Here is an 18,135-nt window from a genome sequence, read left to right as displayed (position 1 = left end):
TTGCAGTTCTGTTGTCTATCCAAGTTTGCAAATGGAGTTGGGATAGAGATTGGATCTTGAGGTGACAGAGTTATAGATGCTGTCTCACAGATCCCTTAGTCATCATGTTCTGCAGGATACCAGTAATACTTGCAGTGCTGGTTCATCTCCTAGTGTATATACACTTTGAATATATGTGTGAAAAATTGAGTCTATTCAATACTTGAAAACTGTAAAAACATCAACCGTTGTGGCAGATGATACCTGTGCATAGTTTGTGATCAGTCTCATTTAAAAACAACATAGAGTTTGGGGAAATTCTTAATTTACAGATGGCAAGCATTCTCTGATCTTTTCCCTACATGTGTAAGTTTTAATATCAATACGTTATGGCATTTACTATTATTTTCCAGTTCTCATTGTCTCGCAGTTTGACTTCTAAGACTGTTTGCCCATCATTGCTTTATTGTAGGTATCTGTGTTTTCTAGACTAACATTTTGGATAGGAATGTTTTTTATTTTTAGCTCTGATACATATACTATCAAACATGGCAAAGAATAAAGTAAGTAGCCTAAAATTGCTGGGGTTTATATAAATGACCTCATATGTATCTTTTACTGATACCTTTCCCTGTGTTCCACTTTTCCTGTTTTTAGATGTGTGGTCAGCAGGCTGTGTATTGGCTGAACTGTTACTAGGACAACCGATCTTTCCAGGTGACAGTGGTGTGGATCAGTTGGTGGAAATAATCAAGGTATGGAATTTTAAGAGTTGTTTTGACTTCATTATTCCTTGGGAATCAGCATGAAAACACGCACTGTTATAAACCTGTGAACACACATGTTCTGTCACCATTGTACAGGGTTTTGCATGTAAGCAGTGTTTGAAAATACTTCTCATGCTTTTTTGAGAACCTGATGATCTTTATTTGTTCTTGCAGTCATGCATAGTCATATGTCATCTTTTAATTATATAGGGGTTTTTTCCCTGATAAAGGATTGCACTTTCAGTGTGCTTGGAAAAAGTGCTTACATACTGAGCCAATATTTATTAACGTATGATTTTCATTCTTTAAGAATCTGGCTCTTTTGCCTTTGTTGCATGCAGTTAGTACTTGGCTTTGAAAACAGTGTTATTAAATTCCTCGTGCCAGATTCTTCACATGTGTAGTTGCCTTCTCTTCTTCCTTCTAGCTCTCTGAGATGAAAGGTGAGAAAGGGCACTTGTTTTTGCAGATAGGGAATTCAGGACATGTAGGGCAAAGGTACCTTCCACCCAAAGAGTCTTGGTCTTGAAAGTAAAAGACCTAATGTTTTAGAATACATAACATTTATATATCACTTATGTCCAAGCACATCTTGAATTATTTCATTTGGAAAACTGTGAATGTTCTGTGGTTCTCAAATTGGAGGCATGTAAGAATAGTTCATGGACTAAAGGATTGTTGTCTGACTTCCCAGCACTCTTTCTGCCTCAGCTTCTGCAGTGAAAGAAACAAGATTTCCAGAGAAAACAGTATATTTTTCCTCTGAATCTATGGTATGCGTATAACGAGATGGCATTGTTACAGAGGATGTGTGCACATGCTGATCAGCTTTATTGATTTCATCACCACAAGGGGACTGTATTAAAAGAATTTCCTCTTTCATTTTGCCACTTAACTAACTAACTTGATGTATACTGTATTTGTGTGGCATGCGTGTGAAAAGTTCCTCAAAACCAAAATGTATGGGCAAAAGAGTAGAACTTGCTACTTGTGTCTGTGTTATTAGCTAGAAGAGCTGTGGTGTCTCTGTCCGTGTCCTAACAGTGTGTGTGATATGAACCAGCACTGAATGGTCATTCTCCTACATGGAGGATGTGGGCTGGTGAGGCTCAGTGGGATGTGCTATGACCTTTCTAGGCTCTCACCACATCTCTTCCAGCTTTTGACCACGCAAACGTGGCTTCTGTTATGGTGGGTTTCTGTGTCTCCTGCTGGAAATCTTCCAGTCAACAACTTTCCTTTGGGGGCTCCATGTTTTGCACCTACTTCTGCTACAACTTTCTCTATTTCTTCTTATTGCCTTTCTGCCCGGTGTATTTCAAACTCAATTTATCCAAGTTGGGTCAGTTTACACAGGAAACAGTAGCGGAAAACTAGATCTGCTCTCAGAGGTGGGGCTGAGAATGGCACAAGTGACAGTGTTTTTTTCCTTTTGAGAAGTGTCTTGGAGCTGTGTGCTGCTTTTGCTGCTCTGCTTTTGTGAGATGTGAAGTGGTCCCTCTGAACTCTTTAGATAACCAGAGTTCCTCAGGATTTCATGTGATAATGTGTAGTGTTTGCCTTTGGAATTTTTGAAAAGTCCCGGTTTGTTTCTTGATTCTGCAATCCTGAGAAACTACATCTAGTCACAGAATCAATTAGGTTGGAAAAGACCTCTGCAATCATCAAGTCCAACCTGTGACCAAGCACCACCATATAAACTAGACCATGGCACTGAGTGCCACCTCCAGTCTTTCCTTAAACACTTCCAGGGACGGTGACTCCACCACCTCCCTGAGCAACCCATTCCAAGCAATCACCCTTTCCGTGAAGGAATTCCTCCTAATGTCCAAACTAAACCTCCCCAGCACAGCTTAAGACTGTCCTCTTGTTTGGTCACTAGTTGCCTGGGAGAAGAGGCCAACCTCCATCTGAATTTTTGTAGCTACAACTGTTTATACCACAGTGACTATCCATGGCTCAATCAGAAATCTGAGAGTAGAGAGACCTTTCTAGCAAAACCACAGTGCTCTGCCCTGCCATTGCTTTGATATTCACAATGTAGAAGTAAAATAATCAGGAGAAAGATGTTCTCTTATTACTGACCTGCTTGTCAAGCAGAGATTTGTGGTTTGGTTGAAAGTTTGCTAGAAGCTGTTAAGATCAGCAGTTCTTGCAGTATTGAAGAAAACATCTGTGAACTAGTAATTTCATAGCATGTATGTGTTCCAATTGTGGTGATTCTTTGTTTACACCAGTTGTATTGAAGCAGAGGAGTACTTCAATAAAATTGGTGGTAGCCTATGTACCATCTGTGGGGGTAACTTCTCTTGACTAACTCACAGTAGTGACAGTACTGGCAAACTAATGTTATTTCTCAGGAAGTATCCACTGTAAAGGATACTTCAGTAAATTATAGGTTGAGATTATGATTTTCACCCCTGCAGAAACAAAATTCTGCATCATTTCCTTAAACATATAAAGGGGGATACTTAATGATCATTCATACCTGTGTTGTGGTGGGGTTTTCTCATCCTCTGGTACCTATGTAGCCCACTACACATTAAGTTAAGTGAAACAAATGTAGGGATAACTCCATTTTACAGGAAACTTGGTCTCTTCAATAAAAAAGTTCTAGTGCTGAGACAGTATGTTTTAGAAAAGTCTGAGAGAACAAATGCTGTAGATCTTGCAGTAATCACAAAAAAGGATGTTTGCTGAACTTTTAAAGAAGTATCTTGTAAAATGTGAGCCTGAATGGGTGGGTGCCATGAATGTTTTTCTGCCAGTGTATTTGTTGCTGAAGCAGCATATATTCTGAAGGCAGTACTAGAAGAGAAGCTGAGTGCAAACTGCAGAAGTGGGCTGTTTTTCAGGGCCCTTGTCTACCAGATCTTCTGTTGTGAAGCTTTTATGAACTTTTCAGAAAAGCCCTAACAGAAGGTGAAGGTGAGAATACAGAGAGAGTTATAATTGAGAATATTGCATTTGAAATCAACAGCTCTGAGAAACTGTCTTGGAAAGTGCATGAATTGGGTAATGAGGTACTTCTCTTGTAATGCTGTACTCACTGACAAGTATTTCTCATAGTGGGAGTAGGGAGAGAGAGAATCATCAAATTTCAAGTAATTTTTCCTCACTGTTTGAAAATTAGGAAAAAGTAGAAAGTGAGGTCCTGAATTTTCCATTTTGCCAGCTGTTGGCAGGGATCCATCCTTAAAAATGACCAATAACCAAATTGAGCAGATTTGGTTTCGAAATCTGCAAAGAAGACATGAAACATTGTGCTCCTCTGCACTTCTAGAATGATGTTTAAATTCGACTTAGATTTGAAAGGTTGGCATAAGAGAAGCAACTCATGTGAGTGAGTTTGGGTTTCACAGCCTCAATACAACTGAAGACATGTGCAATCCTGCAGCATAAAAATTACCAGAAATGTCAAATCTTGGTGCAGCATGTCAAATGTAACGTATAAGATTTCCTTTAGAGTAGGATTAGTTAAAAAAATATGATAGATGATGTCCACCTCTTCCCTTTGCTGCCACAGAATACTAGTATTTAAAGCTTTCATTGTAACAGATTTGTTAGCTAGCTGGCTGTAGGAGAAGTGGAGCACTTGTAGAACAGCAGTGAACTTGATAGAAGGTTGCAGGCTGGGACCTCTGAACTGCTCTTTGACTGTCTTGGAGTCACGCTCTCCAGGTAGCTTTGTTGGAACTGTATGTCTGAAACTTAGGGGCCAGGAAAATGGAGTATTTTGAACTCCCAAAAAGGGCTATAGGAAGAAAATATTTATCCCCACATTTCGAAATGCATCTTACTTTCATCCCTTAAATTTACTCAATTCCACTGCAAGAGAGGTCACTTAGAAACTTTACTGCTGGTTCTTATCAATTCCAGATGACTGAGTCACAGTCACACTTGTCCATTTTTTTGAGCCAAGATAAATTTTTCAGTTGTCTCTTCAGTTGCTTACTCAGCTTTGATTATTCAGAGTTCATTTTGCAACACAGCAAGTGGATGCTACACCTGGCTATGAAGTTTTTTGCATTAGACTGGATAATGATGACTTCAAAATGCCATCACATTAAACTTATCCTCCTTTCTTATGCAGTTCTTGATGATATCCCGTTGGTAGCTGTGTTCATGAAAATAGAATTTCTGTTATACGTCAGTTGGCACAGATTGTCTTTCCTGCAGCCGTTTGCCCAACATCTTCAGTCCCTTGCTGCATCACAAGCATTTTTGGCTCTTGGAGATTTTGATTCACTTTCAGCAGCCTTCATGTAGTTTAATTTCAAGCAGTCTTGCAAGATCTTCTCTATGCAGTTGCACCTGGAGTTTCTCCAGACTTACTGCATATTTGCAAACTGCTCTGAAAAACTGTGCCCCTCTAGAACCACAGCATCACATCTGTGTGAATCAAAAGACAGTCCCCTTCTCTTAAGCTTCTTTGTCTTGTTCCTATTTCTTTAAATATGGTCTTTCCAGATGTTCTCAATCTGGCTGGGAAAGAGAGATCTATAACCACTTACCCTGACAAAATGATATTTGATATGGGGAAATACTGTCTTGGAGCTTCATCTGAAGAAATAATTTAACCAGAGTACATTCTTGTTGAATACTTATGCTATTACAGGAGAGAAATCATTTACAGTGCTTTTTCCAAATTTTCATCTTGAATGGTGACTTCTCCCTGTTTTTAGCTCTTGCTAAATGTTCCAAATGTTAGGTTGTCCCATCGCTGGGATATCTCAAGTGGGTAACCCAATATACTCATTAAAATTCATGCTCCTACTGGCTTTCAAGTGACATCTCCTTCAGAAATGTGCTTGTTTTCTGAAGCAGGCACAGTGACAGTGTGGATTTCATCAGTGGCCACATAAGGAAATTATGTACAAGTAAACACTACTGCCTCAGAGCAGTCATACAGTCTTGTACCTGATGGATTCTTCCAGCAGCCCGGGAGGGTTGCAGTTGCTACTTCCTTATTTAAAATACACTGTGCAAGTCAGATCCTGCTGAATGCAGCTTGAAAGAAGGAGCTCTTAGACCTCAGGAGTGAGTTTGGGTTTGGTTTTTTTTCTTTGAGTTGCAGTCAGGACAGACTCCTTCATAAATCTCCAATCTTGTGCACACAGCCTGGAGTGAAGCAGTGGTGTCTGTAGGACTGCCGTGCTCCCTGTGAACACTTGGCATTCTGGGGATGTTCTTGGCCCCCTGAGCTCTAGCAGCTTTCCAGAACCATCAAGGTAAAACTGTCTGGGATATGCCCCCAGACTAAAACATCTTCAAGCAGAGTTCCTGCAGACAGTGGTTGCTCTTTATTCCCCCTGCAAAAAGTGACTCTCAGAAGTATAATTGTTTTGTTTCTAAGATAATTATCTCCTGAAGGTTTCTGTTTAGTACCTTCCTCCTACTCCTCAAAAAAACATCTTTTTCAGAAGAATGAAGCAGCAGTAATTGTCTGAGCAGCCCTGGACATGGGGAGGGCAGCACCTGCCAATCTGCCTTGCGTTTTCTTTACCGGAAATATTTTTCCATATGCTGCTATTTAGAGTATATGAGATGAATCAACTAACTTGTGAAAACTGCAGGAAAGGAATGGGGGATGGGGGTGGGGGTGGTGTTCAGTTTGAGTTTTTTGTTTCCTACTGCACTGTGTGATTATTTCTTGCACCAAAACTGGCATTTCATGGTAATTTAGGAGGAATAATAAAATCTTCTTCCCATAGTTCTGTGGGTAAGGGGGAGCAAGGGGAAAAAAATGTATGAAAAAACAAGCTCAGTAGTATCAGGAATCCTATTCATGTGTAACTTTTTGGGCTCTTGACAGTTTTACTGAGCCTAATGCTAAGTATAGACTGCAATTATAATATATGGCTCATGCTCAAATGTCAAGGTACTATTTTGGGCTCAGTTTCTGAAATAAAATAAATCCAGTCATAGTAGTTAATGGGGAGAGAGGAGCCATCTCTTCCGGGAGAATACGCTGTAGGAGAGTGTGTTTCATTTTATTGGATGTGGTCCTGTGCTGATGACCTACCTGCATCTGACACGGGCTTTCACATGGGTGTTCTGTCCTCAGCCCTAGAGAAGTCTCCTGATTTTTTTTTTTCCCTGATGTCCCCCCACATCACAACTTGGCTGTTTCTGTGCCTCGTGTAATTCATCACTTCCAGTGCTTGCAGGCAGGCAGTGTAAAAAAAAGTTGATGAGCAATTATATTGATGTCAGCGGTGACAATGGGTATCTTCCTATTCCTGATGTATAGCTCCTCTTGTGCTTGTGAATAGAAGAAATCTCTATATTTAGTTGGGTTTCATTGTTTGACAAGGGTCTGTTTTTGAAAGGAAGTGTAGATAAAGTGGGTAAGTTTATTTTGCTTTCTACCACAAACCTCTTGAAGTATTATTTCAAGCTGACCCATGTTTACTGCTTGAGATGCCTACACCATGTATTTTTTTAAAAACTATTTGACACACCTCTCACAACTTTCTGAAGAGGTGCAGTCATGCTTGCAGAAGTATTAATTATCCCATCTGGTAAACCATAAACATCAGACTTTTAGGAACACATTTCCTTATAAACTTGCACCATTCTCCCAGGGAAGATCACTACAGCACTGCAACCATGGCTTTGTAGAGCTTTCTGATTTAAATATAACCACCTTCTTCTCTCTCTAGTTCAGTCATTACCAGCTGGAGCTTCTGAACCCTTGGTGTCCTTACGCTTCTAACTGATTTCTACATTTTGGCAAAGGTTCAGCAGTAATAATGGTTGTCGTAAAGGGCTTTTTGTTCCACTGGGATTTGTTAAAACCCTTGGCAGTGTCCTTTTCCTCTGGTGTTGCAACAGTGTGGGTTTGGTCATAAATGACTCAGCACAGTTTCGCATAGTGAAGCCAGGTGTGGACAGCAGCTGTCTTGGTATTGGGGCGTAACTAAGGTGTCTTTTGGAGCTGAATATCATCCATCTTTTTCTCCTATGAAAATTTGATTGCAAGAACATAAAATTAATATCTTTATGCTATTTGTAATGGAACACAGGGCTTATTCCAGGTTCATAAATCTCCCCCTTCTTGTTTGGTAAGGAAGACATTATTGTGAGCTGTAGCTTTTCTTTAATTGCAGGAGGATACATACCATTACTCTACCTCCATGAACCCTGTTCTTGGATTAAAAATTCTTTGGGGAGCTTCATCTATTACAGATTAATGTCAAGGGAAAAACTTGACAGAAAATACTGTGAAACCTGTTGTGTTCTATTTTTGTTCCAGGAGAATCAGAGCAGTGTCTGCCTTCTCAGAAAGTGTATTCTTTAGTTAATCTTAGTAGATAATGTTTCTTTTTTTTTATTTAAGAGATGATGATGACCAATCGCAAATGAAGAGCAGGACTAGTTGACCTGTTACCTTCACTTGCAGAAAGATGCCTTGTAGTCTCATGTAGACTCCACTTGATTCATTTGAAAGTTTAGTCTTCATTGCAGTTACAGTTGATTCCATCAGGCAACTACATTTTTATTATTACAGTACTTACTTTGGTTTTCTTTCTTTTTTTTTTTTAAGTGCCAAATAAAAAAAAAAATCCAACTTTTTCCTTGACAATACCACTTTTCATAAGACTCCCCAAGAAGTAGAATAGGATGTGCTAATCTGCAATGACCTGAATAATTCGGTATTGGACCCTGTATTTCTCAAGAGCTCTCTGACTTTTGCAAGATCAGTGGGGATCTTACCAGTGTACAGAATATGTGAAGGGAAGGTGCAAAGAAGAGGGAACCAACCTCTTTTCTTTGGCATCCCATGACAGGACAAGAAGAATGGGCATAAATTAAAACACATGAAATTCAATCTGAACAAAGCCAGTTTCTGCTGTCAGGGTGGTAAACACTGGAACATGTTGCCCAGAGAGGCTGTAGAGTCTCCATCCCTGGAGATACTCAGAGCCCATCTGGACATGGTCTTGGACAGTCGACTCTTGACAATGCCGATTGTGCAGGGGGTTTGGACTGGGTGACCTCCTGAGGACCCTTCCAACCTCAACCGTTCTGTGATTCTGTGAAAATTCTCTCCAAGTACATCTGCTCCATAGTATTTTCAGAATTGGTATAGCAAGAACAGCTGTTTCATGGAGTAATTCTGCCAAAAATGTGTGAAGTAATTCATGCTTCTTTCCATTTCAAACAGAAAGAGCAGTCACGTATATGACTTTTTTAAAAGAAGAGGTTTGACCAATTTTTGCAACAGCTTAAATGATTGCTGTTACCAAGGTTACTTGAAGGTATTCCTAATATACTGAAAACTCAGTGTGAATCAGTGAGGTACAATTTCAAAATAATGTAGCAAACAGTGTTGGTGTGTTGAGGAGTGAGGAGAGATCCACTACAGGACCTCTTCAAGATATGTCAAGTACTGGTACAATTTTACAGTTTATCGCTTTATTCATCCCACTCTTCTGGACTGTAATTTGAATTTGACACAGTCGTTAAAACTTCTTCCAGTCTACTTCCCTTTTGGTTTTAGGATGAGTTTCAGGGTGTGTTGTTTTGTGGTTCTTTTTTTTTTTTCCCTTTAATCTACTTTCAGTACAAATTGGAAGCGCAATCTGTTTTTTTCAATCCAGAGAGAACAAAGTAAATACACTGAGCAGCTAATATAAGTCACTTTTCCTTTCGTACAGTTATTTCATGTGTCAAAGGTTGCTGTGTAGCTGAAAGGTCAGATGATCTCTTCTTGCAGCCACCATGATCCCTCTTCAGTACCTTCTTTTCTAATCATTTATGAGACCTTAAGTGCTGTTTCTTAGATGCCTGTTGCTCCCTCACATCATCTGGATTCACAGCTGCGTTTCTAGTGAAATGTGTGAGTAGACATTGTCTGTGGCTTCTGCCGTGAAATTGCCCTTGCCTATCTAATCTGGATTCTCTCTGATGCTAAAAGACATTCTTTAAATATACTTGCACTGTGTGGGTTCCTGTTCTGAGCAGCCTTGGCAACTGAGCCAGTTTGATGAATTTTGGCTATATTAAAAATAAATCTACTCTTTGCTTCTTCTCAGAAAAGCTGTTAAAGGAATTTTTTTGAGGAGGAAAGGGGTAAAGAAGGTAAACATGCTTTTAAAAAAGTCCTGTTTATATGAGGGAGGCATGGAAACAGCTTCTAGAAATGGTGTGAGAGCAAGTTGCCCGTGGTTTTCAGAAAGTTAATTTAAGTAATCAAAAAAACTTCCAAGGTTTTGTAAATTACTTTTATCCTGAATCAGGATGAAAATAATATTTGGGGGTGTGAAATCCCCTCATCTTTTAGAATTGGAAAGCTTTGAGAGTGATGGTCATCAAAGCTTTTAGAGCAGCACCATCTTGGCAGGAGCTGTGTGGCTGATGATCTGGTGGGTGCCAGACAGAAAATGAGCAGAGAAAGGGCGCGTTTTCCTGTCAGCTTTTTTTTTTCCTTTGAAAGTTGAGCAAAATGTATGGAATCCTGCAAACACCCTCTTTTTTTACCACCTGAACAAAACCAGTGTTTTCAGATATACCCAGAAAAACCTTCTGTGTCAGCTCTGAGAGGAACCCTTGGCTCTTAGGGTTTTAAATCCCCACAAATGCCAGGGTGTACAAAACATGATCATTTGTTTTGTACAACTTGTTGGTCAAATTTGTTATCCAAGAAGCAACTGTCTGAACAAGTTGAAGGGGTTTATTTCTTCTGCTGCTACTCTTTATTTGAAAGGTTGCTTTGTGGGTAGGATTTTAGTTTGTGTCACGCAACTCATATTTTAAATAGCAGAGATATCAAGTTCCATTCATAATACCTGATGATAGTTTCTCTGTTGCACAAATTACTCCAACAGCAATTACTTTGCTCTTTTACCCTTTACCTGACTTTTTAGAGTGCATTTTTGTAATTTCCACTCTTCTAACAGTATGAAAATGTACACAGATATCTGATTTTGTAACCAGATATTTCTTCATCAACCAGTAAGGCAGAGTGCCTAACATCGTATTGTGGATCATTTGTTGCCTGGTGGTGACAGTGCAGTCTGGTGAGATGAGGTGATAACATTATGCTAATCTGTATGGCAAGAGATTTATCACGGGGCCAGATTAGCGTGGCTACAGGTTTCCTATAGGAAGGTGAGCATGAGCTCAACACAGAGGAGCAACTCCTGCCTTCTGCCATCTCCTCCTCTCTCTGCAGAGCAAAAAGATGCCCAGCAACTGAGTGCAAGCAGAAAAGAACAGGATTTCTTGAACATACTTTGCAATTTTTTTATATAGCTAGAAGACAATGGCTCTCTCACACTTAGTGGTAACTGAACAGAAAGCATTGATGCCATATTGTCTGGCCTATTCCCTCAAGGGATTTCTGAAATCCTTTCAAAATATATCCACCCCTACAAAGAGATGTGCAGTTGTGTTATTTCTCATACAACTACTAATTTGCATCTATAAATAACGTTGTGCAGATTCTGGGAACGAGAAATACAACTTGGTGAAAGTAAAACTGGGGTGGTATGCCTTTTAGATGCTTCCAGGTTAGATTTAAACTGAGTCTGTCTTCCATGTGGAAATACTGAGGTAGGGAAACACCACCCAAACCCACACAGTTTTGTTTGTAGGGTAAGGGGGAGAACCTGTCTGGCTTGGCTCAGCAGTAACTGGCTGATCTTATAAGTTTGTTCATGGCTTCTAAAATCAGTTTGTGCTACTGGTCTGATCCTTAATCAGCCATGTGCAGTGAACTGCAACCCCTGAATATGTTTGGTGGTACTGTTTTATAACAATCTAGAGTGAACTCTCTTCCTTATTGAAATATCAGTAAGTTTGAGAAAGATGCTTGAATTTCGTGAAAAGTGTAGAAGATAATTAATTTTTCGACACTGGACTTGGAGCATGAACTGAATTGCCAGCAAGCGACTCCTGAAGTTGGAGCAAGGGCCACTAAGATGATGAAGGAACTGGCGCATCTGTGAGATGAGGAGAGATTGCAAGAGCTGGCACTGTTCAGCCTGAAGCAGAGAGGACTCAAGGGGGTCTCATCAATGTCTATAAATGCCTTGTGGTGGGAGGGGAGAAGAAACAACCAGGATCTTCTCAGTGTGGCTGCTGACTGGGCAAGTAGCAGAGGCACAGAGTAGAACACATTTTTTTACTGTGAAGGGTGGTCAAAGACTGGAGCAGATTGCCCAGAGAGGGGACCTCCCTCTCCTGGGAGCAAAAGTTTTGTTGTTTTGCTCTCAAGCCTATATTAACTTACTAGTTACACAGCTTGACTTCAGTTTTCTAAATGTCTGATAGGTTATACTTCAGTCTTCATTACTGTATGAATATGAAGAGTATCTTAACAATTTGCCTTCTTTTCTCTCTCCTGTCTAGGTTCTGGGAACGCCTACAAGGGAGCAAATTAGAGAAATGAATCCAAACTATACTGAATTCAAATTTCCTCAGATTAAGGCACATCCATGGACTAAGGTGAGTCTGTATGATCTGAATAATAAAGACATGGGCTCAAAGTAAAAATTCAAGGAGTTCAGTTTGGTCAGTGATTTGGTGGTTTTCAGTCTAAACTGGGTGCCTTTGAATAAGCTGGGGACCTGCAAACTTTAGATGTAGCTGGGGAGAAGAAGGTATTGAAGGAGTGCACTGTAATGTATATTGGTCTGGGGCTTTTGAGGTTGCCTATAGGTGGGTTATTTTTTGTTTTAACAATGGTGTCTGTGTGTTTATAGAAGATTGCAATATATCTACATCCTGTCATGGTATAAATTGATGTGCACAGAAGTCACACAGAAATGAGAAAATGTTCCAGTGATACATATGACACTTTTGTAATGCTGTTACATATTGTGAAGAGGGCTGACAGTCACTGTTTTAACTGCTTCACTCATAGATAATATTCTATTTGTACTCCTGTAGGTTTGCTGTTGAGGGGGGTGTTTTTTCTTGGAGTTACTTCTTAAGATTTCTTATTACCTAGATTTCACAGGGAGACACCAATGCAGTACATGCAGACAATATTATAACCTCCATGATCAAAAAGGAAGCTGCTAGCATGGAAACAAATATATTGCTACACAATTAATAAGTCTTCCACATATCAAGGAATGATGAATATTTGACTTGGGACAGAGTAACAATCATTTAGTTAGCCTCTTGGGTGTGGAATAAATTAAATATTGTGTCTGAAACAATTGAAGCCTGGGTAGTTAGTGTTTTATTTTTGCTGCTTGAGGAATGTCTGATATAGTCATAGGGTATTTTCATCATATCTCAACACTCAGGTTTCCTTCTGCTAAGAAAGTAATATCTGTGCATGGAAGGATTGCATCCTTAGCTGAACACATGGTCAGGTCAGATTCTTTTGGACCAAATGCTCTGTTGTGATAGAAACTCTGAATAAACTAATTAAAGCTAGTTGATAGGAGACCATGTACATGATAGGTACATGTTAGGGCAGGTACTACATGTCAGTATTTTTGCGACAGATTCTCCAATGAGTCATGTACCACGTGAATTCTCCTTTTCCCCACTAATTCCTTGTTTGCATTTCCATATCAGACTTATTTTCTGTGTGTTGGTTAAGTGATGTATAATAGCATGGGAGCCTAGTAGATCCAGCAAGGCTTTATGTTAACAAGGGAAAAAAATTAAGACAGAAGTCTCTGGGAACAGTCTCTTCTGTTTTGAATTGCATCATGATAAAAATCACAAAAATAAGTCCAAAAACCTTGTAGCACTGAATATTAGAGTTGCATCTGTATTCCTGCATTAAAGATGTTTGGATTAGAGGGGGTTAAATTAATATGCAGTGGAGTAGAAGTGCAGAGATGTACTGTAGAACACAGTTAAGCATCTGATCTGTGCAACTCATCTTATGCCTGAATAGTCTTAAGAATCATCTGTGTGCACCTGATGGTCTGTTAGACCACAGCAGAGATCTTTTGACAAATGGAAGCTTCAAGAAAAGACTGAGACTTCGTTCTATTTATAAAGAATGCTTTTGGGTTGTTGTAAAGGATCACAAGTGAAATTAAGTCAATTACAAAGAATTGAGAGGTGCTTGCCAGAAGATCAAATCTGCATTCTCCATTAGCGCACAATTAGTTTTGAAGAGTTGTGCTTGCAGCGTAGCTTCTCATTCTCAAGTCATTCTGCACACAGCTCTTCCTGATGTCAACTGGGTGTAGAATAGGATTTAAACCAGTTAATTACAATTGGGTTACATGATACTTCATTTATGAGATCTGTACTTATTATGCAAATGCTAAATTAACAAAATGGATTATCCAGCATGGTGTTGGTAATGATGCTTATCTTCTCAATGTATTACTTCTCAGGATCCTTCCCTTTTGACATTTTGAGCATGTTGAGATGTGAAAGATTTTAGCAGTAATATGTAGAATTGGTGTTTCTTACCCAGTTGAATTGGGATAACATCTGATGACATGTTAGTGAGCATATGCAATCCTCTTGGAGCTTCTGTATCTTAGAATTGAAAGGTGTGTGAGGAAAAACTTCTTTAGAGCTCTGGCTTCTTTGAAAGAAAAGGAAGGACTAAAGAAGTGAAAGTGCAAATATTGTTACTCGTTGTTTGGTTTTGGGGTTTTTTTGTTACAACTGTGTATGTAACTATAGTCCTACAGGTAGTTTACAACAGGACTTGAACTTTAGGTTGCCACTTCACAGGCACAAATCCTTGCCATCTAAGCTAAAGAATTATTGAAGATTACACTAGATAGAAGGTCGTTATTTTTGTGGAGTAGTTATGACCAGAGGATTCAGCAGACAGAAGTTAAAGATGTTTTTCATGTGGAAAATCTTCCAGGCAGCTAGTTTTCTGCATGTTTGAGAGAGAATTACTGAGAATATAGTAACTCCCAGGTATAAGCTCTTGGACACAAGAGCATTCTCCTTGTTGTTTTGTGGTGTTTAATATAATGTGTGTTTGTCAAAGTCGAGGAGTTTGTAGGTCCTAGGAGTTAATTTCATGCAGTGGAGATGCCCAGTATGCAGTCTGTAACTGCTTGCTTCCAGGCTGGTAATCTATACAAAAGTAAGGTCTTTGGTTTACTCTTGTTTTCAGGGAACTTTCTTGGTCTGCAAAAGTGTGTGTAGAAGGCAATTAAGAATTTTCTTTGGAAGCTGTAGTATCTATAAGTTGCATCTGAAATTCTGTGGTGCTGACTTCGGTTGGATGTATCTGGTTCTGGTCTGTTCTTTTAGGTATTTCTGGCAGGCATAAGTATGTTACTTTCCTACTCAGTATTGCTGTGGTGGTGTTATCTGCTGCATTTGCTGTTACGTGCTAGGTGAAGAAGAATGGTGGCTGGTCCTATAGTGCAATGAAATAAATTCTGGGTTTTTCAAAGAGCCAGAGAAAGACTGGATACAGACAAGTCCATGAAGGAATATTGTTTCGCAGATTCAGTAAGTTTCAGGCTGAAATTGGAATTTTGAGCACAAGCTTTGTGGAAATTTGAAGTCTCCCTTCATAGATCCATCTTAGACTTTTTAGTAGAAGTGGATTGGTATCATCCTAATACAGTATTGATAGGCAGTGAGATGTAGTAGTGTGAAGAAAGAGATCTCAAATTAACAAGGTTTAATCTTTAACCATTTCTTCATAGATTATGAAAGAAGTCAAAAAACTCTAAAAAATATTTTTCTGTGCTACAGCAATAATATGAGTGTACAGTGCAGACTATTTGCAGACTGGTTTTCAATCTGTTGACCATTTGAGATTGAAGTACTTTTGTAACTTAAGAGCTGTAATCTCTTGTTATAAAACATACAGAGGCCTCTCTCTAATCTCCAATATGGTTCTGTGTTGCCCAAGCACCTGTGTGGTTTTATACCAGTTTATGTGCATGAGGCAGATGACAGTGGGAGTTCAGCATGTCCCTGGCTAGCCAAAGAAAAGAGAATCCAAACTTTCCAGGAATCTTTCAAACCATTCTTCCGAAACAGGACTTCTCTGTTTTTCTCCTCTGGCACCCCGACCCTACAACCTCAGTCTTAAAAGGAGGAATCCACGACATTTTAGTTCTTTGGCCAGGGAGTCCTCTTCAGAATACCAGTGTGTTGAATTTAGTAATGCAGCTGTTCTTTTCACCCAAACCTCCCTTTGTTTTAACTTCACATTTTGTATTAATAGAGGTGCATCCTATGGCTTGTCTGCCTTGCTCTGTGAAGTAAATAGCATCATGTTATAAGAGAAGCAATTCTTTTGCTTTCTGAATAGCTTTTGACTGACTGATAACAGTCAGAAAAAAATAGATAGGCTTTTAGACACACAGTCATGTCTTCAAGTATATCTTGGGTCAGAAAACCTGCCCAGTTTTTCCAGTGTTACCCACTCATCAAATAAAAGTTACTATCCTTTCTGGAGATTTTGTCGCTGTCATTTTTACTAGTCAGACTTTTGCTTGTGTCTTTCAACCACCTAAACTCCTTGAGCCTTCTCTGTTCTTGGAAGTGCAGTCTGATCTGTGCTACTAATCTTCATACTTGTTTCTCTTCTTCCGACTAAGCTTCACCTATAGCGTATAACTGTGTGACAGGAAGGCCAAGGAGAAAATCTGGTATCAAGTGCAAGATTATAAATCAGAGGGCTGTTGAAGTTCAGCTTTGGCAGTGAGCTTTCTCTGAAGCTTCCAGCCCTTTTGGAGGGGGCAGAGACAGAGGGACAGCTGACAAAAGGTCTGAATGCAGGCTTCATGAGCTTGTGGTAGATGGACGTTGCTTACCATGGCCCCATTACAGCTGGCCTTTATCCTAGCATTACTCAGAAGCTACTTTCAGATCTCAAGTCCTTGGAGTGATGACAAACAAAGAATGTGCTGTGATTATTTCAAAAAATACGTAAAATGTTCGTCTGTGATATCCTGCCTTTCCCCTTGCATCCAGCTAGTAAAGGATCTCATTTGACTAAGATCATAGTAAATGTAATGTAAGTACTTAGTTAAAGCCCCTTCTGCATGGGGGAAATTACTTGTTTGTATTTTTCCCCCCACCCAAGGATACTGCCACATGTTTGCCAGTATAAGGGCAGTATAATGAAATATGTACATATATATATATATATATACATATATATATATATGCTGTAAGCATGCCCATGGTTCATGATGGCAGAACAGTACAACAGGTTGTAACAGCAAAGAGAGTTTCCTTTACTTGAATCTTAACCTCTGCCTTGTCTCTGTTATATAGACATGGAAACAGTTTCCACTGCAGGCAGCTCTCAAAAATAGACAGTGAGTTTCTTCAGTGTGCTGTGGTTTGGTAGCCTTTGTTTCTGATCTTCTGAAAATACTTGCAAGATGGTTCAAACATGCAGGCATTTTTTAAATATAGTTCTGATGAGATAAATTTGAGTGTACTAAAGAGAATGGCTTGATTTGCCATCCCCAAATCTATGGTAACTGAATAGGTGTTGGACTAATAATTTTCAAGTCAGCACTGAGATGGAAAAAGACAAGAGTCATTTATCTGGCAGTGGAAGAGAGAGGGAGAAAAACTGTCATGTCTAGATTGGTTTTGAGCATCTCTGCCCTTCTACTGTGCACTCTTGTGGATGAATACGTGAGGGCTTTTCTCTGCAGCACTTTGCCTTCACCATGTTGTGGGACACTAGGGCAGGGTTCCTCCTGGCTTTGTAAGCACTTCCTTTTTTTTTTTTTGTTTTTCCTTACTTTAACTGTTCAGAGTGCTTTTCTGTCTTCAAGTCAGCAGAGGAAAGCAGTGTCTAAGATGAAACTAGAGATTGTAGCTCATCCCTTCTAGCACTTTGCGAAAACAATTGGCCACTTCTGGCTGCAACTGAAGTTGTGCAGAATCATGATTGGCTATATTATAGAGTAGCTTTGGATATTGACTTTAGGATCTGTATTTCTGCCTGTATTATGAAATAATTTCTGCTAATACTATAAAATACTTGCCAGATATTTTAGTCTCTGTATCCTCATGTATGTGTATATTCTTTGTGTGTGTATTAGCACACTAATCACTTTACTTTGAATATTGAATATTTCTGTGCTTGTATCAGACAGTCCTGTCGTCTTCCCCACACTCTAGGATTGGGATGTAGAGGCTGGTCTCTCTCATGAGAGTGTTTTTCCACTCCCCAGAATCAGTTTCATGTCTTCATCCTGTCCTACTCCTGCTCTCCTTGTTCTTGTCTAGTTCTTAAGCAGATTGTTTTGCTTGTAATGCTTCCAAAGTGACTGCTCATACTGCAGATTCAAGGAAGAATACCAAACAGTAAAATGGATAAACAGACAACTCGTTTTGTCACTTCTAATTATGACTGATGACAAAAGAAAGCAAAAGCCCTTTTGTCGGAAATCTTGTCAGTGGACTTGCATTTGAATTCAAGCTGAAAATACAAACTCTTCTTTCTGAGATT

General features: G+C 39.4%; 1 protein-coding gene across 2 annotated transcripts in view; it reads left to right on the top strand.

Annotated features, from left to right (window-relative positions):
* Positions 1–18,135, top strand: part of GSK3B (glycogen synthase kinase 3 beta) — a 154,719-nt gene that overhangs the window by 110,556 nt on the left and 26,028 nt on the right. For both annotated transcript variants that reach the window (XM_027730438.2, XM_027730439.2), the window contains exons 7-8: positions 637–734; positions 12,105–12,200. In XM_027730438.2, the coding sequence (XP_027586239.1) occupies positions 637–734; positions 12,105–12,200 (194 nt within the window). The remainder of the gene's footprint in view (positions 1–636; positions 735–12,104; positions 12,201–18,135) is intronic.

The sequence above is a fragment of the Pipra filicauda genome, unplaced genomic scaffold (assembly GCF_003945595.2).
Source record: "Pipra filicauda isolate LSUMZ 115617 unplaced genomic scaffold, ASM394559v2 scaffold69_size3009148_pilon, whole genome shotgun sequence".
NCBI classification, from domain to species: Eukaryota; Metazoa; Chordata; class Aves; order Passeriformes; family Pipridae; genus Pipra; species Pipra filicauda.
Note: the sequence above shows the minus strand (reverse complement) of the source record. Positions and strands in the feature narration are given on the sequence as shown.